General features: G+C 41.4%; 1 protein-coding gene across 4 annotated transcripts in view; it reads left to right on the top strand.

Annotated features, from left to right (window-relative positions):
- The window catches only part of UNC93A (unc-93 homolog A), a 28,944-nt gene extending 13,854 nt beyond the window's left edge, over nt 1-15,090 (top strand). For 3 of the 4 annotated variants that reach the window (XM_070740256.1, XM_070740285.1, XM_070740275.1), the window contains 5 exons: nt 415-626; nt 2,664-2,799; nt 6,672-6,803; nt 10,915-11,040; nt 14,309-15,090. In XM_070740256.1, coding sequence (XP_070596357.1) covers nt 415-626; nt 2,664-2,799; nt 6,672-6,803; nt 10,915-11,040; nt 14,309-14,577 — 875 coding nt within the window. In that variant the 3' untranslated portion in view covers nt 14,578-15,090. The remainder of the gene's footprint in view (nt 1-414; nt 627-2,663; nt 2,800-6,671; nt 6,804-10,914; nt 11,041-14,308) is intronic. The other variant, XM_070740265.1, reaches the window with a different exon arrangement.
- The last annotated feature ends 1,309 nt before the right edge of the window (nt 15,091-16,399 follow it).

The raw sequence follows: 16,399 nt of genomic DNA, 5'->3' as shown, positions 1-16,399 counted from the left end.
TAACGTATAATTCAAAAAATACTATCATTGCAAGGAAATGGCTCAAAAAATATGCTCATCTTGAGTAGAAGCAATATTGACAGATGTGTGATACGGTATTCATGCTAATCTCAGTAAAGCCTTTGATTTGACCTGGAATGTAACAAATGTTTTATGCAACAGCAGATTGTGGGGTTGTTGTTTTTCTTGCTAGCTGTCATAACACAAACGTCACAGCTGAGCAAACAGAATTGTGAAAAATGGATGTCCCTAAAGTATTTTGCTTTGGGTTAAAGTAAGACATTTTTTATATTGCTAATTAGTAGCACTTAATAAGTAAAAAAATAATGACTAATAATTAAACACCAATTTTTCCAAACACAATAACATACCCGGTTAATTTTGTTTGTTCAAATACTTCCTTTCATTTCTCAGCTAGTGAGATTCTAGCTGTGTTGCTAGTGACTATATTTCTGGATCAAATTTCAACCAACCCAGCAGAGACTGAAGAAAAGTCCGTGTCATCCTTTAGATCCACTTTTCTGGAAACATTTCAACGTCTCAAAGATAAACGCCAGTGTCTCTTGATACCTTTGACGATTTATAGTGGACTTGAGCAAGGATTCCTGGCTAGTGATTATAATAAGGTGGGTTATAAAATATCGGTTTATCTCATCTATTTCATGTGCTATGTGAAAAAATGCAGAAGGAGCAGAAGTTCGCCATAGAATTGTACCTAGGAGTACCCAGTGTAGTCACAAGGGACTAGAAAACTCATCTAAATAATGTGCCACCAGACATTTCCTTTGGCTCTAATTCTTGGAAATATTTTAAAAAGAAATAATACAATCAGTTGGGAATTGTATTGGGATTAAAGACGTATAAGTGTAGCAAGGCCTTCTAGGCAGCCTAATTTCTAGGCATAGTTTTTGTTTCTGTACACAGTATAAGCTGTTAATTTATAATAGCATTTAGATTTATATACCACTTCATAGTGCTTTACAGCCCTCTCTAAGCTTTTTACAACAAGTAGGCATATTGCCCCCAACAATCTGGGTCCTCATTTTACCGACCTTGGAAGGATGGAAGGCTGAGTCAACCTTGAGCCTACTGAGATTCGATCTGCCAAACTGCTGGCAGCTGGTGATCAGCAGAAGTAGTTTGCAGTACTGCACTTTAACCACTGCGCCACCGAGACTCTGTATAAACCACTTCATCAATAGAATAAAATAGAATTCTATAGATAGATAGATAGATAGATAGATAGATAGATAGATAGATAGATAGATAGATAGATAGATAGATAGATAGAGATAGAGAGGCAGGCAGGCAGGCAGATTCCTTCCTTCCTTCCTTCCTTCCTTCCTTCCTTCCTTCCTTCCTTCCTTCCTTTGATTTCTATAGCTGCCCATCTCAGCAAATGACTCCAGACAAGCTCACAATTCAAAACAATAAAAACAATAAAAATGTTAAAACAATAAAAGATATGAAAACATTTGAGTACATATGTAAAAATGAGACATCTGTCCCATTAACAATATAGCAAGGAGGCAGAATCCTTGGCACATTAGTGCTCCAAGCCAGGTTTTTATATTCCAATTGCATCAGAATTAAAACTTTCAGAATTCCTCATCAGCATGTCCAAAGAACTCCATCTTTGCTAAGAATTCCAATGTGGAATTAGAATTCAAATGACTGGTGGTTTTTTTATAACATTTATATGGCCACCAGTGGAATTCTGAGTTCTGAACAAATATGAAAACAACTTCAGGTACCTATAAATATAAAAAAGAACTCACCATCAACATGTTACACATACAATTGCCAGAATTCCATTAGTGTCCAGTTCCAATGCTGGGGGAAAGCCATGTTTACAACCTTCAAGAAGGCCGAAAGGGGTGGGTCGTTCCAGGGGGACACTACTCCATAAGGCAGGTACCATGAGAGAGAAGGTACACTTCCCAGAACCTTCCATATTACATTGTTTCATCAAGGAGACCCTGAACACGTTACCTCTGTTAGATTGCTGGAAGAGGCCGAAATCAAAGAGACAGGCTATCAAGGATTTACAACACATCTGGGGAAGGGGTGAAATGCTCCTGGTTCATTTGTGCCTGTCAGTTGTCGGAGAGCCAATCACAAAGGGAGTGCGAGGCTCCACCCACCTTCCCGGATGCCATTTTGGGTTCTTTTACCCTTTGCACATGCACAGAATGCTTTGTGCATGCACACAGGATAAAAGAACTCAAATGGCGGCTTCTGGGCAGCTGAGCGGAGTTTCACGCCCCCTTCGCAACCAGCTCTCTGACATCTGGCAGGTACGAGCATTACAGGGAGCATTTCAGCCCTGACCTGGAGGATACTACTTTGAGAATGAGTAGGTTATGTCTTTTCACCTCCAGGTCCAGTTTTCATTTGGTTTTGTGCTGAATAACAGCTGCACTAACTGATCAAAGTCCTAGCTTTCTACCCATATTACACAGCAGCTGCACACTGCATATAGAGGCTCTATTGCTAGACAGAGAATAGAGCTTTATTGATTATATAAGTGTTGCATGAATATTCAACACCTGCACTCTGAAGCACTCATCAAGTCTTTAACTGCAAACAAGAAAATTGAAGCTGCTGCTCTGTATAACAAAATAACTGTGGGCACCTCTTTTTTCCCCTCACTTTCTTTCTAGTCTTATGTGACCTGTGCTCTTGGGATAAACTTCGTTGGATATGTGATGATCTGCTTTTCAGCTACAAACTCACTCGCCTCCTTGCTGTTTGGCAAGATTTACCAGTTCACCGGTAGAAAGGTTCTCTTCATATTGGGTAGGTAAAGGCTACCTGGGTGCTTATCTACTGTAATGGCCTGGGTGGATTTGACTTGAGCTTTGAAGAATAGAATACAAGTTAGGCAATTGCTCAAGAACATAGTCAACTACAACTTTCCATCACTAGCAAGATGACAAAGCAACAGTCCCAACAGTTATATAAATACAGTAGTACCTCTAGATACGAGCTGCTCCACATGCGAGTATTCCAAGTTATGAGCCACGACAGGAGCAAAGTTTCTGTTCGACACCCGAGCTCAAATTCGGGATATGAGCCGAGCTTCCACTAGGTGGCGCAAGAATCCTTGCTTCTGGTTATCTCGGCGGGGGGGAAACAAAGTCTAAAGGCATTCGTTCAAGATCCAAGTTGATCCAACATACGAGCTCTGTTCCGGAACGAATTAAACTCATATCTAGAGGTACTACTGTATATGAGGGTCGCACAGAAAGTAATGCACCACATTTTTTTTCTTTGATAATTATTTACTGAACACAAGAAATGTACACACAAGAAAGAATGATGTTTCTTCTACACTTGCTATTTTTCCACGTAATTTCCATCCCGTTTTATTGCCTTCCGCGAGTGAGACACAAGGGCGTGTATGCCCTGTTGGTACCACTCCTTGTTCTGGTCACAAAACCATTTCTGCACTGTGCAAATCACCTCTTCGTCTTTGTAATGGCCTCACCCTCGGTGCCCAGTGACTAACCATACTTCTGTTGACTGCAGATGCGCCATAAACTGTACACAAACGTTTGTGAATGTTTCCAACAGTTTCTTTCTCTGCAGTGAGAAATTCAATGACAATATGCTGCTTGTAACATATATCACTTACAGACGCCATTTTGAAACACTGCTGCAGCTACGCTACCTGTCTGAATAAATGCAAAATTTGTACACACACTCCTGACAATTCAAATAATGTGTATATCTAAAGTTTTGCATTTGTACCATTACTGTAGGGTGAGGAAAATATGTGGTGGATTACTTTCTGGACGACTCTCGTATTAGCTAAATAAGTAACTTCATTGAAAAATTCTCCAAGGGTAGCAGAATTATAATTGACTGTAATTCCAAGAGTTCTCAGAAAGTTATCTGTAGGTATCTGAAGGTTTCCAACTTTCCAACTTGGAGAAGGTGTTCTGGAAATCATCTGATCTATGGGCTTCATATGAAATTTCATGATCCAGCTCATTCATTTCAGTATCTCATCTCATATAATCAATTCTGGTACTCTTTTTATAAAGTATTCATACAAGTAATATTTTTTTTGCAAAAAAAAACAAGGTCTTAGGGCTGTACATACTTTGAAAATGTTTGGGAAGGCTTTAGATCTTATAAAAATGTAATTATTTTGCTATTCATTGGAATAGCCTTTGGGAAAAGGAAGCTGCTGCTTTAAAGGCATATTACAGCAGTGGCGGCTTGAGAAAACACTGCCTGAATAAGAGAGGTCAGGTGATATATGGAATACTTGTTCCATATTGTTGTGATTCAGTCTGAGGCTCCTCAGGGAACGGCTGGAAATTTGCCGGCTCCATGCTCAGAGGGGAAGGACGAGGAATAGGAGGAGGAGGAGGAGGACCAGGCAGATGGGGAAGAGGAATGCCAGGACGAAGAGGAGGGAGAACAGCCTGAGACCCCCGGGGGGGAGCTCTCCCCAGCGAGTAGCCTGGAATCCTTAGATGAGAACGCACAAGCCATCATAGATATGAGGCAGAGAAGGGCAGCACAAAGAAGGGGACAATTAGCCAGGTATTTCCATCCCTAATAGGCAACAGCTGGGTTTGGGTGTGGTTCTCCTCAGAAAGGTTGAAAAGGCAGGCCCGCCCTTCCTGTTTTGTGGAGAGTTATCTTTTGGGAGTTCTGTGACCTTGCTTCGATCCTTGGCGTCCCTGATTCTGGTTTGTGGCCTCGAAGGCTGAAAACTTGGGGGAGGCGTGGGTTTTATTATCTACAGTGGTGTGTGTGCCAGCAAGAAGCCTGTTGTATTGTCTGGCTGTCGTGACTCTTCTGTGAAGCCTCATAGCATTCCAGTTTGTAAGAACAGTTTTTGTTCTCTGTGTTTGTTTTCAAAGATATAAAGTGACTTTGCTTTTTACCAGCGTGTCTGGCTGCTTTTTTCAGTTGGTGTTGAAGTCTGGGGGCACCCAGACAGAACACATATTAACTTAGAACTTAGAAGTTATGCAGACCAGCATCTGGCTCAATACAAAATTCCCTACATTTTCGAATTCATGGTGTCACATTGTTGCCACATGACACATTGTGACTTTTTTCCCCCTTCACTAAATTGGGGTGGTCAGCATGTGATGCATCTGGCCCGCCAGCCATGAGTTTGACACTCCTGCTCTACAGTATATCCAGCAGGTTATCACCCACGTTCTGTGGAAAACCTTTAGCAAATTAGAACTAGCCACATAATGTGACAGCCTTTTCCACTGCCTAACACTTCATATAGAAACATAGAAACATAGAAGTCTGACGGCAGAAAAAGACCTCATGGTCCATCTAGTCTGCCCTTATACTATTTTCTGTATTTTATCTTAGGATGGATATATGTTTATCCCAGGCATGTTTAAATTCAGTTACTGTGGATTTATCTACCACGTCTGCTGGAAGTTTGTTCCAAGCATCTACTACTCTTTCAGTAAAATAATATTTTCTTATGTTGCTTTTGATCTTTCCCCATGATTCCCATATGATCAAGAGTTTCTTCCAAATGTCTAGTCCACTGATGGCGAACCTATGGCATGGGTGCCAAAGGTCGCATGCGGAGCCATATCTGCTGGCACGTGAGCTGTTGCCCTAAGTCAGCTCCAACATGCATGTGTGTGCTGGTCAGCTGATTTTTGGCTTGCACAGAGGCTCTGGGAGAGCGTTTTTGGCTTCCAGAGAGCCTCCAGGGGGATGGCAGAGGGCATTTTTACCCTCTCCTGGCTCCAGGGAAGCCTTTGGAGCCTGGGGAGGGCAAAACACAAGCCTACTGGGCCCACCAGAAGTTGGGAAACAGGCCGTTTCTGGCCTCCAGAGGGTGGGGGAATCTGTTTTTGCCCTCCACAGGCATGGAATTATGGGTGTGGGCACTTGTGCATGTGCGATAGCACACACATACATGCTCTTTCAGCACCCAATGAAAAAAAGGTTCACCAGCACTGGTCTAGTCTAAACCAGTGATGGCGAACCTTTTTTCCCTTGGGTGCCAAAAAAGTGTGCGTGCGCGCTATCATGCATGCGTGAGTGCCCACATCCATAATTCAATGCCTGGGAAAGGTGAAAACAGCTTCCCCTACCCTCCGGAGGCCCTCTGGAGGCTGGGAATGGCCTGTTTCCCAACTTCTGCTGGGCCTACTAGACTCATGTTTCACCCTCCTCGGGCTCCAAAGGCTTCCCTGGAACCGGGGGAGGGTAAAAACGCCCTCCCTCATCCCCTGGAGGCTCTCTGGAAGCCAAAAACGCCGTCCCAGAGCCTCTGTGGAAGCAAAAAATCAGCTGGCCAGCACACACATGTACGTTGGAGTTGAGCTAAGGCAACAGCTCGCGTGCCAGCCGATATGGCTCTGCGTGCCACCGTGTCATAGATTTGCCATCACTGGTCTAAACCTTCCTTCATTTTAACCAACTAGTTCTAGTCCTGTCCTTTGTGGCAATAGAAACTATAATTTCTAAGATTGAAAAATGCTACCCTTCATTGTTTCCTTATCTGGATCAATCCTGCTTCTTTTTTCCAGAATTTACTAAGTGCTAGAAAGGAAAGTTATAGGTAAGGTGCATTTTGGGTCTTATGAAGCCAAGCAGTTCTTAAATTCATGAAGTGTCAATTGGAATGTGCTTTACTGTTCTCTCATGATTTTTGCCTCGTCAAACAGGTGCCATCCTCCATCTCAGCTGCATAGTAGCGCTATTGCTCTGGAAACCTCACTCCAACCAACTTGCCCTATTTTTTATAATACCTGCCATCTGGGGTGTAGCAGATGCTATCTTGCAAACACTAACCAACGGTAAGCATTTGTAGTCAGAGAAGGCCAGCAGAAAGATGAAATAGGATTGTAGGTTTTACGCAAAGGAGATAATATCAGCAACTGTATTAGCCTTACTGGAAAAGGCCTCCTCGGCATAAACTGTTGGATTGATCTATGTGATGTTCGTAGATGGCCATTTGGCCTGCCCTTTTGTGCATAATGATCCCGCTCTATTTCTGTGCAAAATTGATGGGGGTTTTTAATCTGCAAGAAGATCCACTTACATTTCCGTGTCAGTAATAATGTATACAATTTCTTGAACATACATAATTTCATTTTCCCTTAATAGGTGCCTTTTATTTTTAATCATTTTTATTTCAAATATATACATTTAAAAGGACATTTTCTCAATCATTACATCTTTATATTCACCATCAAAGCAAGCAGAAAGAGAAGTGAAAGAGAAAACCACAAAAATAACAAAAACAGGCTGTACATAAAGCCCACCCCACCACCCCTGCTGTCTCATTGACAGCTTAGTTTTCAGTTTATCATATGGTGAATATTACCAGCAGATACTATTCGGACATAAGTATAACCAATTTTCAAATAACTTTTATTCTTTGATCCTCTTCCCCTATCGACTCGCATGTATAGTCAATTGTTGTGAGGTTAAGAATAATATTTTTAAAACCTTTTAAACTTATTCATAAGTCTTTTATACAGCTTATTTATTTATTTATTTATTTGTTTGTTTGTTTGTTTGTTTATTGGATTTGTATGCCACCCCTCTCCGTAGACTCGGGGCGGCTAACAACAATGATAAAAAACAGCATATAACAATCCAATAATAAGACAACTAAAAACCCTTATTATAAAACCAAACATACACACAAACCATACCATGCATAACTTGTAATGGCCTAGGGGAAAGGAATATCTCAATTCCCCCATGCCTGGCGGCATAAGTGAGTCTTGAGTAGTTTATGAAAGACAGGGATGGTGGGGGCAGTTCTAATCTCCAGGGGGAGTTGGTTCCAGAGGGCCGGGGCCGCCACAGAGAAGGCCCTTCCCATGGGGCCCGCTTACTTTTTTCTTACTTTTCTCAAGCCATTCATAAAATTCTTTCCATATTTCATAATACCTTGAATCTTCTTGGTCTTTAAGCTCCATTGTCATCTTATTTGATTCTGCACAATCAAGAATCTTTTTAATCAGACTTCTTTCGGATGGTGTTGTTTCCTGCTTCCAATATTGTGCAATATTTATCCTTATCGCTGTTATTATGTAGGTGCCTTTTAATGCAATGCTTTTTACAAAACATGCTCACCACCACCACCTCCTTCTCAATTTCAGTAGGAAGGAAATACATAGTAAAATTTGAAAAGGGAAAAGCCTAAAGGATTGTAGTTTGGGTATGTCAATTCTCATTAAAATAATTAACTGTGTAAACTTCGTTCCAAACCCATACAATTATTTGATCCCTTAAGATGGTTAAAACTCAGCAACACTTAGTACATTTATCTTAGAGGCAACATAATCTGTATACTCCGTCTAGAATTTCACTGCCAGGAAGCAGCCTGGCATCAGTCAACCTTGGTAAGACCCTTTGAAGGAGGTGTTTTATTTACTGTTTGCCACCTTGAAGTTCTGCAACACCTCGCAACCAGACTTGTTTAGGTTTCATTCAAGGATCTTTGTGTGTTTCTGCTTGCCTTTTCAATTCCGAGAAATGGTAAGCTCAAGTTACTAAACTAGCACTTCAAAAGGAGAGAGAAAGAACAGGACAGTTAGGAAAGATCATTGGTCAACTATCATAATGTAACACAGCAGCCTATTTTATATCTGTAATTTTTTTTACAATCCACTTGAAAGTTACAGGTGAAGATTTATTTTTATCATTCACATTGACAAATAGTATCCAACAGACCTTTTAGCTGATCTCAGAAGCTAAGCAAAAATAACCTTGATTAATAATTAGAAGGGAATTGTCTTGGATTCGCAGAATTGTAGGTTGGACAGATTTCTTTTTTTAAAGTAAGATGAAGCTCTAAAGAAGATAATAGCAAATTATATATCATTGCTCCATATCATCACCTAGATGACTTGAAAGCATCCTTGTGTTTGTTTAAATTGTACCTTCTAAACAAATTATTTTAAAGGGGAACTTAAAACCAGAAGAAATTTAAAATTACTAAGTGACATCCACCCACACACACCCCAGTCACATGTCTGAGAACATAATTAAATAAATGTTACATATGGAGAATTAAGAGTTAATAAAATAAACTGTGGACTAGAAAACATCTTAAAGAATTTACCATAGAAGAGGGGTGTCCAACCTTGGCAACTTTGCAACTTGTGGACTTCAACTCCCAGAATTCTTCAGCTGGTGCTGGGTGAAGAATTTTATTTATTTGTTTGTTTGTTTGCTTGTTTTGTCAAATACGTATTGGTGGTATACAAAAATATAATATTTATATACATGATACTAGTAACATTAGGAAACATTAGGACAGGGGGTGGAAGGCACTCTGGTATATTTACCGTATTTTTCGCTCCATAAGACGCAGTTTTTTTCCTCCCAAAGTAGGAAGAAAAATCAGCCTCGTCTTATGGAGCGAAGATGCAGGCAGGGTGGGGGGGGGGAGGCTGCGAACTCCGAAGCGCCATCCCGCCGGCTGGCTGGCTAGCTGCTGCCTGGCCCCCTCCCTCCCGGAGGAGGGTCTCCCTCCTCACCACCAGCGGCGCTCCCCACGCCAGCCAGCCAGCCAAGCCCCGCGCCCGCCGGAACCGGCTCCTCGCTCTCCCCCCGCCGCCCGCCGCGTTTGCAGGAGGTGGGGAGGGTCGGGCGGCCCCGCCAAGGCCAGGAGGGACGCCGCTGCCCCCCCTTCTCTCCGCCCGCCGCTGCGCCGAGAGGAAATGCCGGCAAAGGCTTTTGTCAGCGGAGGCCGGCGAAGGCGATATTCAATGTCGGGGGCGCACGGGCGGTTGGCGCGTTCCCTATCTCCCTGCTAGCCCACTCGGAATATTCAAAATAAGAAAAGCCTTTGCCGGCGAAGGTTTTTCTTATTTTGAATATTCCGAGTGGGCTAGCAGGGAGATAGGGAACGCCTGCAACCGCCCGTGCGCCCCCGACATTGAATATCACCTTTGCCGCCGGCCCCGCCTCTCCTACAACCCCCTTGCTGAGAGCTCTCGGCAAAGGTGAGGCGGGCAGGGCGTGCGCGCGTCACCGCTAAGAAGAACGGAGAACGAGAGTGAGTGAGAGCAACAGACAGCAAGATAGTGAGAAAGAGAGAGGGAGAGAAAGGGGGGGAGAGAGAGAAAGAGAGAGGGGGAGAGAGAGGGAGAGGGAGAAAGAGTGGGAGAGGGGGGAGAGCTAGCAAGAGAGGGAGAGAGAGAAAGAGAGAGGGAAAGGGGGGAGAGAAAGAGAGAGGGAGAGGGGGAGAGATAGCAAGAGAGGGAGAGAGAGAAAGAGAGAGGGAAAGGGGGAGAGAGGGGGGAGAGAAAGAGGGAGGGAGAGAGAGGAGATAAAGGAAGAGGAGAGAGAGAAAGGAAGAGAAAGAAAGAAAGAGGGATAGAAAGAGAGAGAGTGAGAGATGCTCAGTGAGCCTTTCTTTGAAGTTGCCTTTCTTTCTTTCTTTCTTTTTCTCTCTTGCTCTCTTGCTCTTTCATTCTTTTTTCTTTCTCTTGCTTTCTTTCTTTCTCTTGCTTTCTCTCCTTCCTTCCCTCCTTCCATTTCTTTCATTCCCCCTCTCTATTTTTATTTCTCTTTCATTTTCTTTCTCTCTTTCTTTCTTTCTTTCTTGCTCTTTTTCTTTCTCTCTTTTACCTTCCCTTCCTCTATTTCTTCTTTTCTTTCTCCTTCCTACCTTCTTCCCTCCCTCCCTCCCTTCAGTCCTTCCTCTCTTACTCTCCCCTTTCATAAGTTTCCTTGCTTCCTTCCTCTGTTCCTGTTCCTTCCCTCTTTCTTTCTTTCTTTCTTTCTTTCTTTCCTTCCTTCCTTTCCTCCCTCCATTTCTTGCTTTCCTTTTCCTTCCTCCCTTCTTTCCTCCCTCCCTCCCTCCCTTCTTTCACTCCTTCCTCTCTTCCTCTCCCCTTTTTGGCTCAAAATATTTTTTTTCTATTTTCCTCCTCTAAAATCTAGGTGCGTCTTATCAGCAGGTGCGTCTTATAGAGCGAAAAATACGGTATGCTTCAACTCTGGATATTGGAAGTCCACAAGCCATAAAGTTGCCAAGGTTGGAGACCTCTGCTGTAGAGGATGGAGAGAGTAAGAGAGATTATATGTTTATTAATGTGTTAGATTTGTGTGTAAATGAAGAGGCGAGTCATAGGAACAGTTCAGCACCTTTATTAGCTATAAGATAAAACTAATACGGACTGCTGGCAGGCTGCAGGGAAACTGCTTTTAAGGGCTTCCCTGAAGCTTGCTAGTCACTGACAGGGGTATATTTCTCCTGCCACTAAATTAGCCAATCAGCAACGGCTATGCAAATAATCCCTAATACATCCATACATAACATTTTGAACTTCTCTTTGTGGGATTATTTTGCTTAGCAGTGTCTGGGCTATGTTTTTTAAATATATATTGTTATATTTTTTAATTTCTAATTTCTGGGAGATATCACAATACTAACCTACGAATAAAATTTCCTAGATCGTACATCAGGCTCTGTAGGGTATAACAATAGCACTTAGATTTATATGCTGCCTTCACAGTGCTTCACAACCCCCAACAATCTGGATGCTCATTTTACCAACCTCAGGATGATGGAAGGCTGAGTCAAACTGGAGCCTGATGATATTTGAACTGCCAAATCGTAGTTAGACAGCAGCAGTAGCCTGTACTACTGCACTGTAACAATGGCTTATGCAGGACATCATATATTTTCAACATCTTTCAGTGCAAATTGGGTGCTCTGGGGTGGAGTTCCATTTTCGCTACTTCACTGTGTCCCCCCCCCGCCCTCCGTCCAGGCAGTAGCCCACCCCTGATTGTAACCACTGTGCCACCATAGCTCAATATAATGGTTAATATGATGGGCCACTCATTTTATGCCACTTAATCCCTCTGCTACTTCACAAGCAGTGGTTGCAGCCACAGTAGGTGGACTTCAACTAGACACGGTTGAGAAACCCTCATGTAAATTATCTAATGGTTCCATGAGTTCTTGCTAAGTAATGTTCATTGGACTCTGGTGTTATAAAAGCTGCATGCTCCCTGAAGAATGTAATGTCTGTTCCTGTAGTCTCTATAAAAGACCCTGTATGCCCTTCTTGCATGCTCAGAAGCTCTTTCTTTTTCTTTCACAGAGTAGTTAAATACAGTGCTCAAAAAAAAAATAAAGGGAACACTTAAACAACAGAATATAACTCCAAGTAAATCAAACTTCTGTGAAATCAAACTGTCCATTTAGGAAGCAACACTGATTGACAATCAATTTCACATACCGTTATGCACATTCAACTTTGTACAGAAACAAAGTATTCAATGAGAATATTTCATTCATTCAGATCTAGGATGTGTTCTTTGAGTGTTCCCTTTATTTATTTTTTTGAGCAGTGTAGTAGAGCCATGCTTTAGGATTACAGAAATACCAATTCACATACCAATTGCAATCGGGACAAGCAATTCTGTTGCTAGGTAATGCAGGGTTTTTTTAAGTCAAAGAGTGACACAGCTGACTTACACTGTTCCAGTTGTGGTCATTAAGCAAACCACCACAGGTTATTAAGTGCAACATCACATATAACTGGGGTCTTCTTGGAAGTTTCCTCATTGGCTCTGCGTGTCTGAAGTCAGATGTGGAATGTCAGGAGTGGCAATTGCATGTTCACAGGATGTTGCGAGCACCCTAAATTCACACCAATTACCGTACAAAGTGCCTAAATCGCAACCACGTGATCACACAGGGTTCTATAACAGCCACAGCTTTGAGGACCAGTCATAAGTCTCCTGTTTCAGTGTTGCCAGCACTTCAAACAATTGTTGAATGAGTAGTCAGTAAGATAGGACGCTCTATGTACTACTCCAAGTTATATTTATTTATTTTATTTTATTTATTTATTTTGTCCAATACACAATACATATAGAAGAGAATAGACATGTAGTAATATATATAAAGAAAAGGATAGAATAAAATATATAAAAAATAGAGGAGAAGATATATGAAAGGAAGAAAATATATATGATATATGAGATAAAGGAGAGACAATTGGACAGGGGACGAGCACACTAGGGCACTTATGTACGCCCTATATATACCGTATGAGAACAGCTCAATTTAAAAGCCAGTAACATAGCTGAGCCTTGGTCCATTTCTCTCACCAAAGGATCATAACATTTTAAGGAGAATAGCCAAAAATTCAGTGCTCACAAAGTTTATCTTTTAGAGTTGGGAGCTACTACTAATCAAGAGCTCCCCCTAAAGCATCCCTAAAGAAATGCAGGGTTCAGTTTCATTCATTCCCGATACATTTTATTTATTTTATTTTATTTATTTATTTTGTCCAATACATAATACACATTGAAGAGAATAGATATGTAATAATATAAATGAAGAAAAGAATAGAAGAAAAGATATAAAAGTATAGGTGAACATATTTGAAAGGAAGAAAAGATAAATGAGATAAGGAGAGACAATTGGACAGGGGACGGAAGGCACACTGAGCACTTATATGTGTGCGTTGCATTTAGATTTGCTTTTTTTATATATAAATATTATTATTTTTTATAATATCAATAACAATGGAACATACACACAACATATAACAATGTGCTCAGTATTTAAGTGCCCACCACCAGACAACATTCACATCCCTCCACCAAAACGGGGGCATATTTTGTATATATCATTTTAACTCAAGAGCAATATATCTATTTACATATTGTAAAGTGATTCTAATTTATTCCTTATAGTTTGGTCTCAAATTCTACTGACCAGATATACTCTTACCTTGTCCCATCATCCCATCAATTCCCGCAGATTGGTTTCATTAGCCGAATTCATCCTCTTATCCATGATCTCAAACTGAATGTGATGCACCATGTACCGATACCAATTTTGAATTGTCCATTTTGTCGCATCCTTCCAACCTAGGACTATTACCACTTGAGCGCTTTCTATCACTGCTTCTTTTATTTCTCTAAATTCCCCCATCTTGTTCCTTTTCGTTGCATTTAGATTTGCAAAGCTAAAAAAATATCTTAAGCAGTCAATGAGGGCAAACCCACTTTTCTGTATAAAAACAGAAAAGACTCGGTAAAATTCTTACCATTCAGAGCAGAGATATGGGAAACTCAAGAATTTGATGCAATCAGAACACTCCCTCTCTGCAGCTATAAAAGGTATCCCAGTCTCTAACAGAGGGACCTGCAAATACTTGATACAAAAGGAGAGGATGTAATAAAAGATTTTAATGCAGAATCATCTTTGTTTGAAATAGGTGACAACTGTTGTTCAAAAAGACATAAATCTGAGCTGACATAAAGGTTGTCTGATATCATTCTCTCTCTCTCTCTTTCTCTCTTTTTATAGCTCTCTATGGGATTTTATTTGAGAAGCACAAAGAGGCAGCCTTTGCAAATTACCGCTTATGGGAGTCATTGGGCTTTGTCATAGCCTTTGGCTACAGCACCTTCTTAAGCGTAGCTATCAAGCTGTACATTCTGTTAACTGTACTGATTGTGGCGATGGTCTTATATGGAGCAGTTGAATACCTGGAATCCAAGGTGTCTACTGAAACTCACACCGCTAACCAGGAGCCAACCACATCACAGCAAAATGCTCAGTCAACCAATCTCTAACTAAGGAAAGTGTTCTAAAACAAAGCTTGCATAAGGATATTTACTGGGCAACAGAAGGGCCTGGATGATGGCCATGGAAAGGCTCAAGGCACTGATACAACAATTGCGCACAAGGATTTTTTTATTATTCTTGTTTTGTGATAAGACACTGCAGCATTATAATAATAATTTATTAGATTTGTACGCCGCCCCTCTCCGCAGACACGGATTATGAACTTTCCTTGTATAGACTGAGCCCAACCTAATTTGCAGGATGCTTGTTATGGGGAACAAATCAGAGGATGGAGTCCTGTGTAGGCCACCTGAATTCCTGGAGCAAAGATAAACAGTGGACAAATGTAACACTGGTTTTCATTTTATCTATTTTTTAACACACAAACAAAAAATCAATAAACTGTTCTGTCGGGCTCTCTGGTAGACTCCTCCCAAAAATTCACAGGTACAAATTTCAGACACACACACGTTTGAAAATTCAAAACAATGTTCTTTATAATAAAAATTCACTTAAACCAAGCCCTCTTTTGGTATAGCAAAGAGCACTCGTCTCCAAACAAACTGGTAATTTGTACAAGTCCCTTATCAGTTCTGTGATACTTAGCTTGCAGCTGTGAGGCAATTCACAGTCCTCCTTCTTTCACAAAGTGAAACACACTTTGCTCTGGTTTAGTTTCAAAGCGGGGGGAAATCAGCATACAAAAAGTCAAAGTCAGTAAAGCAGTCACGAAACACAAGGATCAGATAATCCTCCACAATGGCCAAACCCACAGGCTGCTATTTATAGCAGCCTCACTAATTACCACAGCCCCACCCAACCACAGGTGGCCTCATTTTCTTTGATAATAATCTCTCAGTTGTTGTTGCCTATGCATCGCTCTCCGCATGCATGGCTGTATCATTAACTCTTGTTCTGAATCCAAGGAGGAGCTAGATAATTGATCTCCTTCTAAGCTGTCTGCCACACTCTCCTCCTCCCTGTCACTCATGTCTTCTTGGTCAAAGGGGCCTTCATCATCAGATTCCACCGGGGGCAAAACAGGCCTGCAGCATGTGGATGTCTCCCCCACATCCACAGTCCTTGGGGCAGGAGCTGGGCCAGAGCTAACCACAACATAAACAATGCACAATCAATAAGCAAAACATCTCTTTGTGCACTATACTGTTTAAATTGACATAGCGGATATAAATTGACGATTGCAACTGGATCTTGTTGAAATTAGGAGCGAACATTTTTTTAGAGTTAGGAATTCTGGGTAGTTCCCCATTTATACAACTAGCAATAGCATTTAGACTTATATACTGCTTCATAGTGCTTTTACAGCCACCTCTAAGCGGTTTACAGAATCAGCTAATGCCCATCATTGGGGGGGACAGGGACGAAGGTTCATCTTATGCTCCAAAAATAGAGTATGTATAAAAGAAGGAAAAGTGGGGGGGGGGGGGAAAGACAACTATCCAGATAGCCTTCAACTTATAACTTCAATTGTGAGCAGAATTTCCACATTGTTAAGCAGGTTTTGCCCACTTTTACAACCGGTCATGCTATGCTTATGAATCATTGCAGTTGTTAAGTGAATTGGGCAGTTGCTAAGCAAATCTGGCTTCCTTCATTGATTTTGCTTGCCGAAAGGTGGCTGGGCATCATAGGATCGAAAGAAACGGCAACTGTCATAAATACATGCCTTTTGCCTAGACCCAAATTTTGATCACGTGGCCATAGAGATACTACAATGGTTCATATTTGCAAGGACTGGCCTGTAAGTCTCTTTTTTCCCCTAGTGTTTTTATAAGTTTGAATAGTCACTAAGCAAATGATTGTAAGTCG

This window comes from Erythrolamprus reginae, chromosome 1, assembly GCF_031021105.1.
Source record: "Erythrolamprus reginae isolate rEryReg1 chromosome 1, rEryReg1.hap1, whole genome shotgun sequence".
Classification (NCBI taxonomy): Eukaryota; Metazoa; Chordata; class Lepidosauria; order Squamata; family Dipsadidae; genus Erythrolamprus; species Erythrolamprus reginae.
This window is presented reverse-complemented; position numbering and strand designations above follow the sequence as displayed.